Consider the following 15,790-nt stretch of genomic DNA (forward strand, 5'->3'; position numbering starts at 1 on the left):
GTGTGACTCTCTGGGCTAAGATTCTCTTCTCCCTGATCCCAGAAGATGTAACTTCTACTGAAGGTGAGAAACCAAACAGGAGGGGCTGGGATCCGAACCGGGAGTGGGATGGGGCGTGGCTTAGGCCTGGGCTGGCTAGGGGGAGGCTGCTGCTAGGGGGCTGACAGCCAGCGCCCTGCGAAGCGTCTCAATAAGTCCGCGCTCTCCTCTTTGGTGTCTTGCAGGAGAGGCAGCTTCCCCCCTTGGGTCCAACAAACCCGCGTGTGACACTGGCCCCACCTTGGAACGGCCTGGCCCCCCCAGCCCCGCCCCCTCCACCCCGGCTGCAGATCACCGAGAACGGCGAGTTCCGAAACACCGCAGACCACTAGCCCACCCAGCATCACAGACCTCCCTGCCCATGCACCCCACCCCGGAACAGCACCAACCACCAGAACTGGACATCGCCGAAGGACAGCGGGACTGCCTCCCTGAACGCCTCCTTGGGGGCACCAGCCCCCCACCCCCTCTGCACCGTTTCCAGGAGGGAGAGTGGGGACCCTCAGCTGCCCCTTTTTCCTTCCTGTTGGGGTGCTGCCCCCTGGAACCCCCAGGGACCCTTGCCCCAGGACACGACCTACCCCCACACTGACCCCTTCACTCCGGGGTGCTATCCCCATCCTCTGCCTCATCGTTCCCCTGAGCACTGGGGGACAGGCCCTTGCCCCCAGCCTGGGGGTGTGGCACCTCCAAACTTTCAACTTCAGGGTGATTTTTTTAGCAGTAACCAGAGCTGACAATCTAACTCCCCTCCACCGCCCCATTTTGGCCTCCCCTGTCCCCCTTGTTATGGGGAGGGGACCCCAGGTGAGGGGGCCCTATTACCCCTTGATTTCTCAGGAGCGTCTGGGGGGGCTCAGCACGCACAAACTCCTTCTCCTCCTACCACTCTTAAATGGATTCCCTCCCCACCCAGGACCCAGATGGGGTGGAGGGGCCACCGGGGCAGGGTGGGGGCGGCGAGGGGGGAAAGGGACTCGTCTCCCCTTCCTCCCACACCTGATCTGCTCTTGGCTGGTCCCAGAGCGGGGTGAGGGGACTGATGCCCCCCCCTCCCCCAGTGTGTTGGGTGGGGTGGAATTGAGGTGAGGGTGAGGGGTCAAGGTTTAGGAGGGGGTGTGTTAGGGAGGACGGACTCATTGATCTGCCCTGCCGTGACACACAGCCCCCCTTGCCCGTCCCTCTCTTCTTGGTCTCTACTCCCAGGGGGAGGGGGGAACTTACTCTAGGAAAAGCCATGTCTCTCTCCCCTAGGGTGGGGGGACCTGTGTGGGAGAGGGGTGTTGGGGTCCCTTTCCATGACTCTGTCCCCTGGGGGAGGTAGGACAGGGCTGGGCTACTCACATCCTCCCCCTCCTGCCCCCCCACGCCCACCCCAGCCTCCCTCTACCTCCTTCTCTTCCGCCAGCTCGACAATTTTTCCGTGTTTCTCTGTACATATAGCTCTGGCGGGATAAGGGAGGTAGGATGGTTGGGGTTTGGGATGGATAGGTCATGGGAGGGGAGAAGCGCCTCCTTGAAACCCCCTCTTCCTGGACTGCTGTCCCCTCCCCAGCCTTGCCCCCTCCTCCTTTCTTGCGTTTGGTATTGAGACTCTCCACAGACTCCACCTTTCTTTCTTTTGTACGGACAGTTCCCTTTCAGTCCCTACCCCTAACCACATACACCCAGCCGGGGCCAAATTTATACTTATATAAAAGTTGTAAATATGTGAAATTTTATCCCTGTCCCTTTTCCTTGCTTTCCCAACCTCAGACCCTCCCAGGACCCCCTATCCTCCTCTCTTATTTGGCTGTTGTAATTATCTGGGGTTTGTACTGTACATATCTGGGGTGTGTGTGTGGGGGCTGGGGGCAACCCCTGTGTACAGTGCTTCCTGGCCCCTCCCCTGACGCTGCCCTCCCCGCCCACCACCGGAAGGGTAAGGAGATACTCTTCTTACCCGTTTTATTTTGTTTTCTCGTTCTCCTTCCCCACCCAGCCCCACTCCCTGCCTTTCCTGTCCCCCACCACTGTCCCTTTTTTCTCGACTCCCAGCCCCAATTCCTTTTTTTCTGGAGTGTGTGGTGAAACAGGAAAATCATGTTTAATAAACGGACATTGTTCTTTTATCACCATGCTGACTTTCCTAGGCTGGGACCTGCGGAAGGACCAGCAGGGCGACGACATCTGCTTTTTGAGAAGAGGTTGACAATCTAGGAGAAACTCTTTATCCCTGTGTGTTGCCATAGTCTTCCCCCTAGAATATCATTCCCACTCAGGCGATTCTGTTTTAGAGCAAGGGTGTTAAAAAAAAAAATTGGACTGAGTAAATGTAAAGATCTAATTGATTTTATTCACTGATTCATGAATTGGGCAGCGTCCCGTCTAACAAATAGGAGCGCTCAGCCCAGCTGCAGGAAAGGAAAACATTTTGAAGGCGGCAAGGGGTGAGAAAAGGGAATTATTAGCAAAGAATGCGTTGTTTTAGGCAAGGTCACCCTCCTAAGGGGCACCAAAGGAGTCTAGCAGGTGGATTACCGCAATAGTACTGCAGAGAATTCCAGGTTGATGGGTCAAGGTTACATTACAGGGAGAGTGAAACTGCAATTAGGTTAAGTAAGCCTTAACGTGGCTTGGCACAAGTGACTCCATTTTGGACCTGTTGTCTGCTTTTTAACAGGTTTGCATTGACAAACACCCAGTCCAGCTCTCCCATTGCCCCACTGAACCCCAAGGATAAAGAGGTCAAGGAACAGCATATGTGATAAAAAAGATCGCAAGTATCTACCTATATACGTACTTTTCTAAAGAAAAGTTACCTAGAAATAAGGTTTAAATGCTTCCATGTGAAATAGAACACGATTCCTAAGCAAATTGGGTTCCAGGCCTAGACCCACCACATGCCAGCTGGAGAAAACAGGATGGCAACACCTAACCTCGCCAGGCGGGGGTAGGACTGAGGGTGGTACGGACAATGCCTAGCTCACACAGCTAGGCGCCCAGTTAATCTCGGTCTCTTAGCACCCACCGGGGCGCGTGTGCTCGCCCCTCCGCCCGCTCAGTCCTCTCGGGAGGCCAGCACTGTCTCACAGCACCGCCCACTCCCCCGCGCAGCCAATCAACACGAGGCATGTAGGCCTCCAATTGGCTCTCCCTAGCCCCGTCCACCGCATCCGGCGCGGGTGTCTGGGGGAGGGAGGCGGTGACTTCCGCCCGGGGCGGCGCGGTAGCTACAGAGGGAGTCCTGGCGACGCGGCGGCCGCACCTTCCTAGGACCTGGACCCGGTGGGCGACGTAGGGGGGACGGTCGGCGGCGGGAGCAGTCCTGGGCCGGCGGGGCAGTGCGGCTCGCGGCCCAGGAAGTTACAGCCTTAATCTTCTTCCACAGCCCCTGGAAGTTACAGCCTCGGTTGGTGTGCGTTGTTTCTCCTGAGTGGGTGGGTCGGGGGTGCGCGGGACTGAGGACTGATCCGCCGGCCAAGTTTCCGCGTGTCGGGGCGGAGGGGGGAGGCAGGTGGTGTTGGAGGCGACGACTTGGTCCCCTTATTCAGAGCTGCTGTGACCCCCTTTCTCTTTTTCTCCGCAGCCTTCCTCCGACGTGGGGGGGGTGGGGGCGGTCTCCCGTGCATCTCGTCTCCTGTTCTCCATCCTCTCTGGGGCCTCCTGGTGGAGGAGGCCATGGAGACCGCGACCCCTCTGCCTGCCGTGCCCCCGCCTCCGAACTGCAACCCCACCCCGCGGACCATTCAGATCGAGTTCCCCCAACATAGCTCCTTGCTGCTGGAAGCCCTGAACCGTCACAGGCTCGAGGGGAAGTTCTGTGATGTGTCCCTCCTGGTGCAGGGCCGGGAGCTGCGGGCTCACAAAGCCGTGTTGGCCGCCGCCTCGCCTTACTTCCACGACAAACTTCTTCTGGGCGATGCACCGCGTCTCACCCTGCCCAGCGTCATCGAAGCGGATGCCTTCGAGGGGCTGCTCCAGCTTATTTATTCGGGGCGCCTCCGCTTGCCTCTGGATGCACTCCCGGCCCACCTGCTTGTGGCCAGTGGCCTCCAGATGTGGCAGGTAGTCGATCAGTGCTCGGAGATTCTTAGAGAATTAGAGACCTCAGGTAGTGGGATTTCAACCCGAGGGGCGACCCCTTATCACACGCTGCTTTCTACCACATCCTCAGCAGGAGGTTGGTGTGTTCGCTCTTCTCCTTTCCCGACTCCTGCGCAGTCTGCTGCTTCTACGCAGAGCCCTGCTGGCGGGGAGGCGAGTGATATGGGGGATGTGTTACAGATCCAAGTAGAGGAGGAAGAGGAGGAGGAGGAGGAGGAAGAAGACTACGATGATGAAGACCAGGCGTCGGCCGCAGTCTCTCAGACTCCTCAGCGTGCAAGGGTATCAGGGGTTTCCCACACCCGCGGATCCCGCTCCCTGCCCAAAACGGCCACTTCCCGTAGGCTTCCGGAGTCTGGGAGTGCTCCTCCCCTGGACCCTCCAGCCACTACTTCTGCGCTGCCCTCCAAAGTCTTCTACGTTAAGCAAGAACCCTTTGAGCCGAAGGAGGAGATATCAGGAGGTGGAACTCAGTCTGGCGGGGTCAAGGAGGAGAGCACGGCATTTCCCGGAGGGGACACCGAAGGGAATGGAGAGCTAGGGCTCTTGCCCCCATCAGGCGCAGGGGCAACATCTGGAGGAGGAGGAGGAGGAGGAGGAGGCGGAGGTCCGTCCTGGAAGCCAGTGGATCTCCATGGGAATGAAATCCTGTCTGGGGGTGGAGGGCCTGGGGGAGCAGGGCAGGCTGTCCACGGGCCTGTGAAGCTAGGGGGGACACCCCCTGCTGATGGAAAATGCTTTGGCTGCTTGTGTGGGAAGCGCTTTGCGGTGAAACCAAAGCGTGACCGGCACATTATGCTGACCTTCAGCCTTCGGCCCTTTGGCTGCGGCATCTGCAACAAGCGCTTCAAGCTGAAGCACCACCTGACAGAGCATATGAAGACCCACGCAGGTGCCCTGCACGCCTGTCCCCACTGTGGCCGTCGGTTCCGAGTCCACGCCTGTTTCCTTCGCCACCAGGACCTGTGCAAAGGCCAGGGCTGGGCCACTGCTCACTGGACTTACAAGTGACTGCTGAGGCCATACACTGACTTCTAGGAAAAGAGCCACTGCTGCTGCTGGACACTGACCCCTCACTGCCACGGCACCCCACTCATGGATCATGTAACCATGCCAAGAGGAGAGAGAAATTATGGGCCTCTTGTTCTTGGGTGTGGACATCAACCAGGCAGATATGGAAACTTCAGATTTCTCATCTCGCTCCAGGTTTCTACCAGTCACTTTACAGAAAAGTCGTTTACAGGCCTTATGTAAATTGGTCACTTGAGCATAATAGATACAGGCAACCAGGTTTCAGATTAGAAGTTATTTGAAGAGAGAAGAGTTAGAGCAAAAAGCTATGATGAATGTTTCATTCAGTCTCCGTAAGGAATGAAAGGAGCTGGTCTCCATCTAGGGATATGTTTCAGAGTTTAATGACTGAGAGACTAAGCTCTAAGCTTTTCTTCTCCTCCTCATTGCTGACATGTGAGCGGACTTTTTAATGTACATTCCTTGTTATGTCTTTCCAGGACCCCCTCAGATCATAACTTGCTTTCTCACCAGTAGATATTTTCCCAACATCTTTATTTTTATATTGTAGTTCAGGGGTCGGGAACCTATGGTTCGCAAGCCAGATGTGGCTCTTTTGATGGCTGCATCTGGCTCACAGACAAATCTTTAATTAAAAAAAATAATAATATTAAAAATATAAAACATTCTCATGTATTACAATCCATTTCCTACTGCTCATGTTCATGGTTGCAGGTGGCTGGAGCCAATCACAGCTGTCCTCCGGGACAACACCAAATTTTTATTAGATAATGTGTAACGTACACGGGTCGTTGTATGGCTCTCACGGAATTACATTTTAAAATATGTGGCGTTCATGGCTCTCTCAGCCAAAAAGGTTCCCGACCCCTGTTGTAGTTGGTCACTAACAAACTGAGCATTCCGAGTGTAAGTCCTAGAACCCTCTTTAATAAAGAGTATGCCCTCAATAGCCTATGCTTCTTGTCTACTTTTGACCCTCACTAATCACATATATTGATCACAGTGACTACAATGTGACCAGTGAACTCAGGACATGGCCACTGACCTAAAATGCTCTCAATGTAGCACTGCTGCTCTGAACCAGTGGCTTAAAAAAAAAAGTTTATTGATTTTAGAGAGAGAAGGAGAGAGAGATAGGAACATCGATCTGTTCCTGCATGTGCCCTGACCAGTGATTGAACCGGCAACCTCTGTGCTTTGGGATGAAGCTCTAACCAGTCAAGCTATCCAGCCAGGGCCTGAACGAGAGTGGCTTTGGTGAGAGGGTTTCAGAGCTGAGACAACAAGTGCTGAAGGCTAGAGAGTAATTGCATAGTGGGACCACACCCCCCCCCCCGTCTCTCCCCCTGCACATGACAGCCCCTTGGTTGAGAAGCAGGACGACAGATTTTGGAATGGGGACATTGTCGCAGGTTACTTAATTTCTTCAAATAAGCTTTGCCCTGAAATCTAGAGCGGACAGTGGACAAGACTGACTTATGTGGGGGGAGAGCATGAAAACGGTTGCCAAGGCTTGGTGTGTTCTGCAGCTGGCTGTGCTGACGGGGAGCGGATGGGATAGTCTCACAGTGACGCAGAGAAAACGGCTTTGGACTTCAGGGGGCTAGGTTTTCGGCCTGGACCTGCCACTAAAGAACCTCTGGTAAGTTCCGAGTCTGAACGGTTGTTTATTTTATTTTATTTTGGTGGACAGGTGTGTATCTCCTAACGGGTTTTTTATTAAAGGGCTTGGCTCACATGATCTTTACCTATACTGCTGTCCGGCTTCATGTGTTACGTATAATGTTTGGTGTGCTCTACACACGTGCCGTGCAGTGCACTGTGCCAGACCCTGGTGTATACTGTGCCCTCGAGTTCACAGCGGCTGCTGACACTAGACAAATAATTGACAGTGGAGTGTGAGGAGTCCACGCCAGCGGGCAGTACAGGCTGCGGGAGCAGCACAAAGGGAGCTTAGGTGAGATGTGTGGTAGGTCAGCAGAGGTTTCCCAGGACTCCACCTGCCGGAGCAGCCAAGTGGGTGTGGGTGGCTGAACTGATGTGGAAATAGTGAACAGGACTTGAAGCCACAAATTCTCTTCCCCAAAGCGTGTTCCTTGAGAGATGCCACGTGTGGCACCCAGAAGGGGCTAAAAGATGTGTCCTCGTGGTTGATACCTGCCAGCCTCTGAAGGGGCCGTGCGTGGTACCCTGAGGGCTGGGACGCGCTGGGGAAGGGAGCAGGGAGTAGGCTCCAGGCCGCGGTCCAGAGCAGGCCCGCCCCCTGGCCGGTCTTTGGGTACCCGCTTTGTAGGTGGCTGTCCCCACCTTGCAAACAACGGCAGCTGGCTGTCGCTAGCCTTACCGAAACGGGAGTCCGGGAGTCCGTAGGAGGGTGTGGGGTGGTTCCTGAAACGGAAGGGAGGAGGGACAAGACCTGGGGAGCAGGAACCCCTGGGAAGCTCTTCGAGTCATATGTTTTGGGATGATAACCGGATCATTCTTATCTCTTCTGTCACTCAGGATGAAATTTCCTAGATGAGAGCTCTGGCCCTCAGGTCCACCCTCTGGCCAGAGCCCCTTGCTCGGTGTTCTGTCTAAGTAACAAAGAGGGCATGGAGTCCTTAAGGGGAAATTGAAGTTCCGGGATAACAGACTCCCTCATGACTGTCTCCCCTGGGCCTCTGCCCTAACCCTAACATGCTCACCTCTCTATCTGGAGCCATTCCCTCCCTGGAAATAGCCATCCTGGGAGAGAGAAATCCTACTCCTTAGATACCAGCTCCAACGCCACTTCCTCCAGACACCTCCTCGATCCTCAGGACCTCCACCATGTGCTCTATACTACTAAGCTCTTATTTTCCCAAATCAAAGGCTTTCTTGGAGTTTCCTTTATTCAGTTAGTATTTGCCCTGCTCTCCACTCTCACCTGTTACATGTGGTGAGGTGACCAACTTTTTTACAGTGAAAAGGAAGACAAAAATAAATAGAAGAAAACAATATCGTAAATAAAAGAAACATTTTATTATTGCAAAAATAATACACTATAATATGATAAATGCACAATAAAGACATTTGTAATATTTTATATTGTCACTATGCTTACATGCCTATTAGTTTTTAATAATAATTGTAAGAAAAAAGTACTCATTCAGATACAAATATGTCACATAACACGCAATGGATCGACTCTGCATTGATCAAATACGGACATTTACAGATTAGTCTTCCAATACCAAAAAGGAGGACATGTAGGAGGACACTTTTCGAGGGAGGACGGAACTTACAAAAGAAGGACTGTCCGCCCTAAGGAGGACGATTGGTCACCTACTGTTGGTGGTGTTTGAGGCATGGTGGACATTGCTGGCCCCCATACCAGAGTGCTGTAAGGGAAATAAACCAGGTAATGAGGGGAAGAGTGACAGAAAAGGGGACATTGCTGGCCCCCATTCCAGAGTGCTGTAAGGGAAATAAACCAAGTAATAAGGGGAAGAGTGACAGAAAAGGACTGTGCATAGTGATCCGGTATCCAAAGGAAAAGCAGACCCAGAGATGCAAAGCAGGGCAAGAAAGACGGTTTTCAGTCAGGTGTTGAGCAGATGCAAAGGCCAGGAAAGAGTAAGGGGTCGGTGCGTCTGCCGAGGAGACTGGTGGGGCCGGAGAGCACTGAGATGTTGTCTTAGCCTGTCTGGGCTGCAGTAACAGAACCCCAGAGACTGGCTTTCTCAACAACAGAAATCTCTATCACAGTTCTGGAGCCGGGAAGCCCAAGATCAAGCACTGGCCGATTCCGCCTCCTGAGGACCTGCGTCCTGGCTCATAGACCATCAGCTCCTGGCTGTGTCCTCACGTGGCCAAAAGAGAAAGGGAGCTCCCCTGACCTGCCTCCTGGCTCATAGACCATCAGCTCCTGGCTGTGTCCTCACGTGGCCAAAAGAGAAAGGGAGCTCCCCCAGGGTCCCTTTCGTGAGGACACTAAGCCCATTCATGAGGACTCCACCGTCATGACCCAGATCATTTCCCAAAGTCCTCACCTCCTCCTCCTACATCACAATGGGGGGTAGGAATTCAACATATCAATGGGGGGGTGGCGGGGGGGGGGGGGATACAAAAACATTAAGTCCATTGCAGATGCGACTGAAGAGGTAGGCTGCGCGGGGCTATTCAAAGCCCTCCAGACTGTGGTCAGGAAGTTGCATTTTCATTCTAAATGCAATGGGAAGGCAATAGAGTTGGAAGTAGAGGAGTAATGTTTTGGAGATTCCTGTAGGTACAGAGTGAATGTTAGGTCATTAAGGGTCTGACTGGAAGCAGGGAGACCAGTTAGACCCAGCGGCGTAAAGATGCGGGGAAAGCGGATATGGAGAGATGCGAGTGGACTGAAGCTCTTGTATTTGGAGGCAGGACCGACACAGGACATTCTAGCAGATTATTGTAGAGAGATTGTGGGAAAGGGAAAAATCAAGGAAGACCTCTAGTTTTGGCTTGAGCAGTTGAACTAGTGGCCATTTCACGAGTGGAAGGCAGGAATAGAAGAACGTGAGTTTAGTTTGAGTGACTAGAAGTAGCCAATGGGCAGCCTGAGGTACTTGTCCAGGGCTCTTCTAGACCAGGGGTTGGCAAACTTATTCTGTAAGGGACCGGATAGTAAACATGAGGCTTTGCAGGCCAAGGAGCAACATCAAGGATACTATACAAGCACATAAAAATGAAAACAAATCATACTGTGTGTGTGTGTGTGTGTGTGTGTGAGACAGAGACAGAAAGAGACAGAGGGAGGGACAGATAGGGGCAGACAGGAAGGGAGAGAGATGAGAAGCATCAATTCTTCATTGCAGCACCTTACTTGTTCAATGATTGATTTCTCATATGTGCCTTGACTTGGGGGGGGGGGAGGGGACTACAGCAGACCAAGTGACCCCACGCTCAAGCCAGAGACCTCAGTATTTTGAACCTGGGTCCTCTGCATCCCAGTCCGGTGCTCTATCCACTGTGCTACCACCTGGTCAGGCAAATCACACATTTTTTGACAGAATTTGAAATATGATAATTGAGTAAAGTTTTCTTGTACTACAAGTCTGTCGCTTAATTGGGATGCAAAGTTAGCGTTCTCTGTCCTCAAATTAATTGCAGATGTTTATCTGTTAATGCTGATCCGTAAATGAGAGTGTACATATTTCATCTTAGAAAATGTCTTCACACAGATAACACTGCCAGATACTGATATCCACCCAGGAGTACGTGACTGCAATTGAGCACATCCATCACTTGACAGGCGTTTATAGAACTCCGTTATGTTCTCTCGATACTTGCCTTTTATCGTGTCATTACTTGTAGATTAATCACCTCCAATTGACGACGAGGTGGAAACTCCTCAATTGCAAACTTAAATTAAATACAGAAATTGTTTTTTGCACTTGCAGCGAGGTCCAAAATACACTGCTGGGACTATCGTTTGAGCTCCGAAAAATCTATCTGCTGCAAATTTGTGTGGGAATGGAGATCTTTCTGATTTAAGGTTTTTTAAAAAATACTTTTTACAACTATTTTTAATTTTTATTCATTGTTTTTAGAGATAGAGGGGAGAGGGAGAGGGAGAGAGAGAGAGAGGAGGAGGAGCAGGAAGCATCAACTCCCATATGAGCCTTGACCAGGCAAGCCCAGGGTTTCAAACCTGGGACCTCAGCATTCCAAAGGTTGACGCTTTATCCACTGCGCCACCACAGGTCAGGCTGTTTTAAGTTTGGATAGCACAGGAAGTGTGCATAACAGCTTGACATTGCTTGCGATTTAGACAACTCTAGTGATTTGGCTGCAATATACGTTTCACATATAAGCACTCTTTTGTCTTGTAATTTTATTTTATTTTTATTTATTTGCCTTGTAATTTGAGGTTAAATTTGATAAGAAACATTACGACATCAGCAGTGTCCAGTGACAGATGAGTGGATAGACAAAGTGTGAGACACACACACAGTGGAGTGTTATTCAGCCTTTAAAAAGGAAAGAAATTCTGACACATGCTATTCCGGGAATGAATCTTGAAGACATCATGCTAAGAGGAAGGAGCCAGCCACAGAAAGACACGTATTTTATGACAAGTGCTTTATGATTCTGTTTATTGGAGGGACCTAAGAGTAGTCATGTTTCACAGAGATAGAAAGTAGAATGGTGGTGTCCTTGCTGGTTGGCTCAGTGGTAGAGCATCAGCCTGGCGTGCAGAAGTCCTGGGTTCAATTCCTGGCCAGGGCACACAGGTGAAGTGCCCATCTGCTTCTCCACCCCTCCCCTTTCTCACTCTTTCTTTCTCTTTCTTCCTCTCCTGCAGTCATGGCTCAATTGGAGTGAATTTGCCCTCCCCTCCCCGCACTGAGGATGGCTCCATGGCCTCTGCCTTAGGCCCTAAGAAGAGCTCAGTTGCTGAGCAACAGAGAAAAGGCCCCACCCACATGGGCAGAGCATCACCCCTTACTGGGCATGCTGGGTGGATCCCAGTTGGATGCATGTGGGAGTCTGTCTCTCTGCCTCCCCACTTTTCACTTCAGAAAAATGCAAAAATTAAAAATAAAATAAATTACTTAATTAAAATCAATTGCAATGGGTAAAAAGGGATAGAGGGAAACCTATAGTTTGAACAATTTTAGAACAACCAATTATAACTTATTTGTATCATAGTTTTCTTTTTTTGGATCATAGTTTTGGTGTGTTTCTTTATTTAAATTTTTTTCAACTAATTTTTTCTGCAAAAGAATTGGGGAGTCATTTTAATATTTACAAGGAACAAATCAGCAGAACAAGATTATATAAAATAGTCTGTGTACAAGCCCTGGCCGGTTGACTCAGCGGTAGAGCGTCGGCCTGGCCCGGGTTCGATTCCTGGCCAGGGCACATAGGAGAAGCGCCCATTTGCTTCTCCACCCCCCCTCCTTCCTCTCTGTCTCTCTCTTCCCCTCCCGCAGCCAAGACTCCATTGGAGCAAAGATGGCCCGGGCGCTGGGGATGGCTCCTTGGCCTCGGCCCCAGGTGCTAGAGTGGCTCTGGTTGCAGCAGAGCGACGCCCCAGAGGGGCAGAGCATCACCCCCTGGTGGGCAGAGCGTCGCCCCTGGTGGGCATGCCAGGTAGATCCCGGTCGGGTGCATATGGGAGTCTGTCTGACTGTCTCTCTCCGTTTCCAGCTTCAGAAAAATACAAAAAAAAAGAGTTTTACTTCACAAGACCAATTTTCTTGGCTTCTGTTTCATATAACAATAATCTCCACATTTGACAATAAAAACTTCTGCTTCTTCATCAAGTATCATAGCAACATCATCTAAAATGCTCTGAGGTGAACTATGAGCCATAAACTTAGAACAAACAAAATTGACTAATGTGGCTTCTTCTTCACCTATGTATTCTATAATTTTCTTATTAATCATGGTCTAATTCGTCGTTCCATCAATATAGAATTCACAAGTAGACCAATCCAGGGGATAGGCAAAGAGCTCAGGTTTGGCTGTAGGAATTTTCTCAGTGAGACTCTTAATGTGTTTGCGCTTTTCTTTGGTGTTTACAGTGCCTTTGGCAGCATTTTTATCATCTTCATAATCCAAGGGAACTAGTTTCCTTTTTCGGGGTACATCATCACTGTCTTCATCCTCAAATTTGTTAAAGACACTATCTACAGGGAGCTTCTTTCTCTTCACAGAATTAGGTTGCCCAGGACTATTGGAAGCCTCCAATTTAAGACTTAGTCCTATTTTGGGCCTATGCTCTTCAGGTTGCTGTTGATTGGCGAGTTTCCGTGAGGAATAATGGTACCACAGGGAGACTCACCGCCAGGAGTGGTGGGGGTTGCGTTGCCGCTGGCAGAGGAAACAGATGGGGCGGAACTGATAGGTCTCAGGGTTGGTTTGAGACAGGGCTTCTGCTCAGGCTCTTCCTCCTCGTCTACGGGTTCCTCTCGTTTTTCTTTTTTTTTTCTTCTTTTTTTTTTTGTTTTCTGAAGCTAGAAACAGGGAGAGACAGTCAGACAGACTCCCGCATGCGCCCGACCGGGATCCACCTGGCACGCCCACCAGGGGCGACGCTCTGCCCACCAGGGGGCGTTGCTCTGCCCCTCCGGGGCGTCGCTCTGCCACGACCAGAGCCACTCTAGCGCCTGGGGCAGAGGCCAAGGAGCCATCCCCAGCGCCCGGGCCACCTTTGCTCCAATGGAGCCTCGGCTGCGGGAGGGGAAGAGAGAGACAGAGAGGAAGGAGAGGGGGAGGGGTGGAGAAGCAAAAAAGATGGGCACCTCTCCTGTGTGCCCTGGCCGGGAATCGAACCTGGGACCTCTGCACGCCAGGCCGACGCTCTACCACTGAGCCAACCGGCCAGGGCCTCGTTTTTCTTCTTTTTCTTGCTTTTCTTCTTCCTCTTCCTCCGATTCTGGTTCTTGTTTTATTTGTGGCTGCCTGCGCCTCTCAGCCTCTAGTTGCATCCTCTGTAGCTCTGCATCTGTACCTGGATGCCTTCTGCCAGAAGTCGCTGCCTGATTTCCTCTAGCTCCTCCTCCTGTCTTTTCCTATCCCGTTCATCTGCTTCCATCTCCTTCTTCCTGTCACGTGACCTTTTCTGACGCGCACTTCCTCTGTAGTATTTGGGATCATCTCTGTCATCATCATAATCTTCTAAGAATTCTTTCAGTCGTTTAGCTTCCTTTGCCATTTCTCTCCTTCTTTCTTCTTCTCTTTCAGCCTCTTTCTCATACTCCCGGGTTTTCTTTCGTTCTCTAATCTCCCAATTCTTAAGGCGCTCTTGATGAGCAGGTTCTTTCCCTCGGAGTTTTCTTCGTTCATATGCACCGTCTTCATCCTCTTCTCGGTCCCTCTTCTTGTCTTTCTCTCTTTCCCGCTCCCATTCCCTTTCACGATCTTGGCTCTTTTCTCTTGACCGACTCCGATTCTTATTCTGGTCTGAACTCCTTTCCCGATCACGGCCGCGATCTCGGTCTCGATCTCCGTCTCGGTCTCTCTCCTTTGTCCGGTCACGATCCCTATCCCGTTCTCGTTCCCGCTCCCGTTCCTTTTCTTTTTCTTGTTCACGTTCTCTTTCCCTTTCTCGTTCCCTTTCACGCTCCCTCTCTCTTTCTCTCCGTTCTTTCTCAATTTCCTGTCTTTCTTTTTCTTTTTTGCCTTTCTCTTCTTCCAGTTTCTTGTGTGTGTGTCTCTGAATTTGCTGATCTCTCGAGATATCAGGTCTCTTTTGTCTTCTTCCATTTCTATAGCATTTATGTTTTCCTTAGTGATGAGTGGATAAGGGCTCAGAGGTGCCACTGGAAATCTGTGGAAAATGTCCTCCTGCTTTTCCTTCTTCTTCTTCCTGGGGTGAGAGTCAGATTCCTGTGAAGGGGCATTGAGCTCACTGGAGTATTCCCGTATTAAAACTTCAATGGCCCCTTTGATCATCTGATCTCTTCTTTTTGTTTCTTCATCTAAGGCTTCTTTGTCATCATTAGTGACAGTTTCTGGCCTAGCAGTCCCATTAGAAGCTTTCTTCTTTGCTTTCCATTCATCCAGCTGTGCCTTTGTCTTTGCATCAACCCTAACAAGTAGCTTCTTCTCTCCAATCTGCAGGTCATGCAATAACCTTAGCGCACGGAGGGTAGATTCAGGCTCCTTATACTCACAGAATCCGAAGACTTGAAGTTTCCCAGATGCACCTTGTACTCTCTTCCAGCTTAAAACCAAGCCGCACTTAGCAAGGAGCTGTCTTATGAGCATGTCTGAGGTCTTCTCAGAAATGTTGCCCACAAAAACTGTAGTAGTGGGACCACAATTTTCATCATTTTCCTTCACCTTTAAGCCTGGATGATCCTCTCTTGCTCCCAAATGCTTTCCAACCATAGACACAGTGGATACTCAGACAGTTGGAGCAGGAGCCATAGTGCTCATTGGTACAGGAATCACTGGGGTTCCTGGAGGTACAGGTGGAGGAAAGCCAGGAAACTGTGGGGGTGGGATCCCTGGAGGGAGTGCTGGGATTCCCAGAGGAGGGGAAAGACATTCTTACTGCAGCAGTCTGCCACTGAGGAAACGGAACCGTCTTCATGGCTCTCTGCGCTCCAGGTTACCACAGGGATCCACCGCTTCGAGGTTTCTCCGCGCCGCTCACGGGGAGACTGGTTCCGAAGCGACTACTTGCACAGGCCGCAACGCAAACACCTTTTTTAAAAAAAATTTAAACATGTATGACTTTTATGAGACAACTGGGGTCTCAACCACTGACTGAACATGCGGGAGCCTGTCTCTCTGCCTCCCCTCCTCTCACTGAATAAAAATAAATAGTACTAACAACTGCAAGGGAAGTGACAGTCCCATTTCACACAGGAAAACTGCAACAGCGTCATTAGTTTACAGTTAATTGGGGGACCCCAATTCAGACGCAGGTCTGAATGACCGTAAAGTTCATGCTCTTTCAAATTCTCCCTGTTGTCCCTCAGAACTATTATTGGGGGGGGGAACAGCATAATTTGGACTATATATGTATTTTTTTTTCCAGTTTCAGATTTTGTTTGTTTGTTTGTTTTTGTATTTTTCTGATTGAGAAGCGGGGAGGCAGACAGACAGATTCCTGCATGCACCCAACGGGATCCACCTGGCATGCCCACCAGGGGGCGATGCCCTGCCCATCTGG

General features: G+C 50.9%; 2 protein-coding genes and 1 pseudogene across 9 annotated transcripts in view; 2 read left to right on the forward strand and 1 right to left on the reverse strand.

The window, feature by feature from the left end:
- SYNGAP1 (synaptic Ras GTPase activating protein 1) overlaps positions 1–2,150 on the forward strand; it is a 32,501-nt gene extending 30,351 nt beyond the window's left edge. For 3 of the 6 annotated variants that reach the window (XM_066276831.1, XM_066276882.1, XM_066276964.1), the window contains one exon: positions 225–2,150. In XM_066276831.1, coding sequence (XP_066132928.1) covers positions 225–371 — 147 coding nt within the window. In that variant the 3' untranslated portion in view covers positions 372–2,150. The remainder of the gene's footprint in view (positions 1–224) is intronic. The other 3 variants (XR_010731320.1, XR_010731325.1, XR_010731323.1) reach the window with 2 other exon arrangements.
- Positions 2,151–3,222: 1,072 nt separating this feature from the next.
- Positions 3,223–6,106, forward strand: ZBTB9 (zinc finger and BTB domain containing 9). 3 transcript variants are annotated; one of them, XM_066277632.1, is made up of 3 exons: positions 3,223–3,430; positions 3,608–4,086; positions 4,306–6,106. In XM_066277632.1, the coding sequence occupies exons 2-3, from the start codon at positions 3,700–3,702 to the stop codon at positions 5,134–5,136; spliced, it is 1,218 nt and encodes a 405-aa protein (XP_066133729.1). In that variant the 5' UTR covers positions 3,223–3,430; positions 3,608–3,699; the 3' UTR covers positions 5,137–6,106. The 3 variants fall into 3 exon arrangements, with proteins under 3 accessions (XP_066133729.1, XP_066133644.1, XP_066133561.1); XM_066277547.1 differs by having other exon boundaries at positions 3,223–3,436; positions 3,608–6,106; XM_066277464.1 differs by having other exon boundaries at positions 3,608–6,106.
- A 6,234-nt stretch (positions 6,107–12,340) lies between these two features.
- On the reverse strand, positions 12,341–15,205 carry LOC136319156 (RNA-binding protein 25 pseudogene; annotated as a pseudogene).
- Positions 15,206–15,790: the final 585 nt, after the last annotated feature.

Source organism: Saccopteryx bilineata, chromosome 1, assembly GCF_036850765.1.
Source record: "Saccopteryx bilineata isolate mSacBil1 chromosome 1, mSacBil1_pri_phased_curated, whole genome shotgun sequence".
NCBI lineage: Eukaryota > Metazoa > Chordata > Mammalia > Chiroptera > Emballonuridae > Saccopteryx > Saccopteryx bilineata.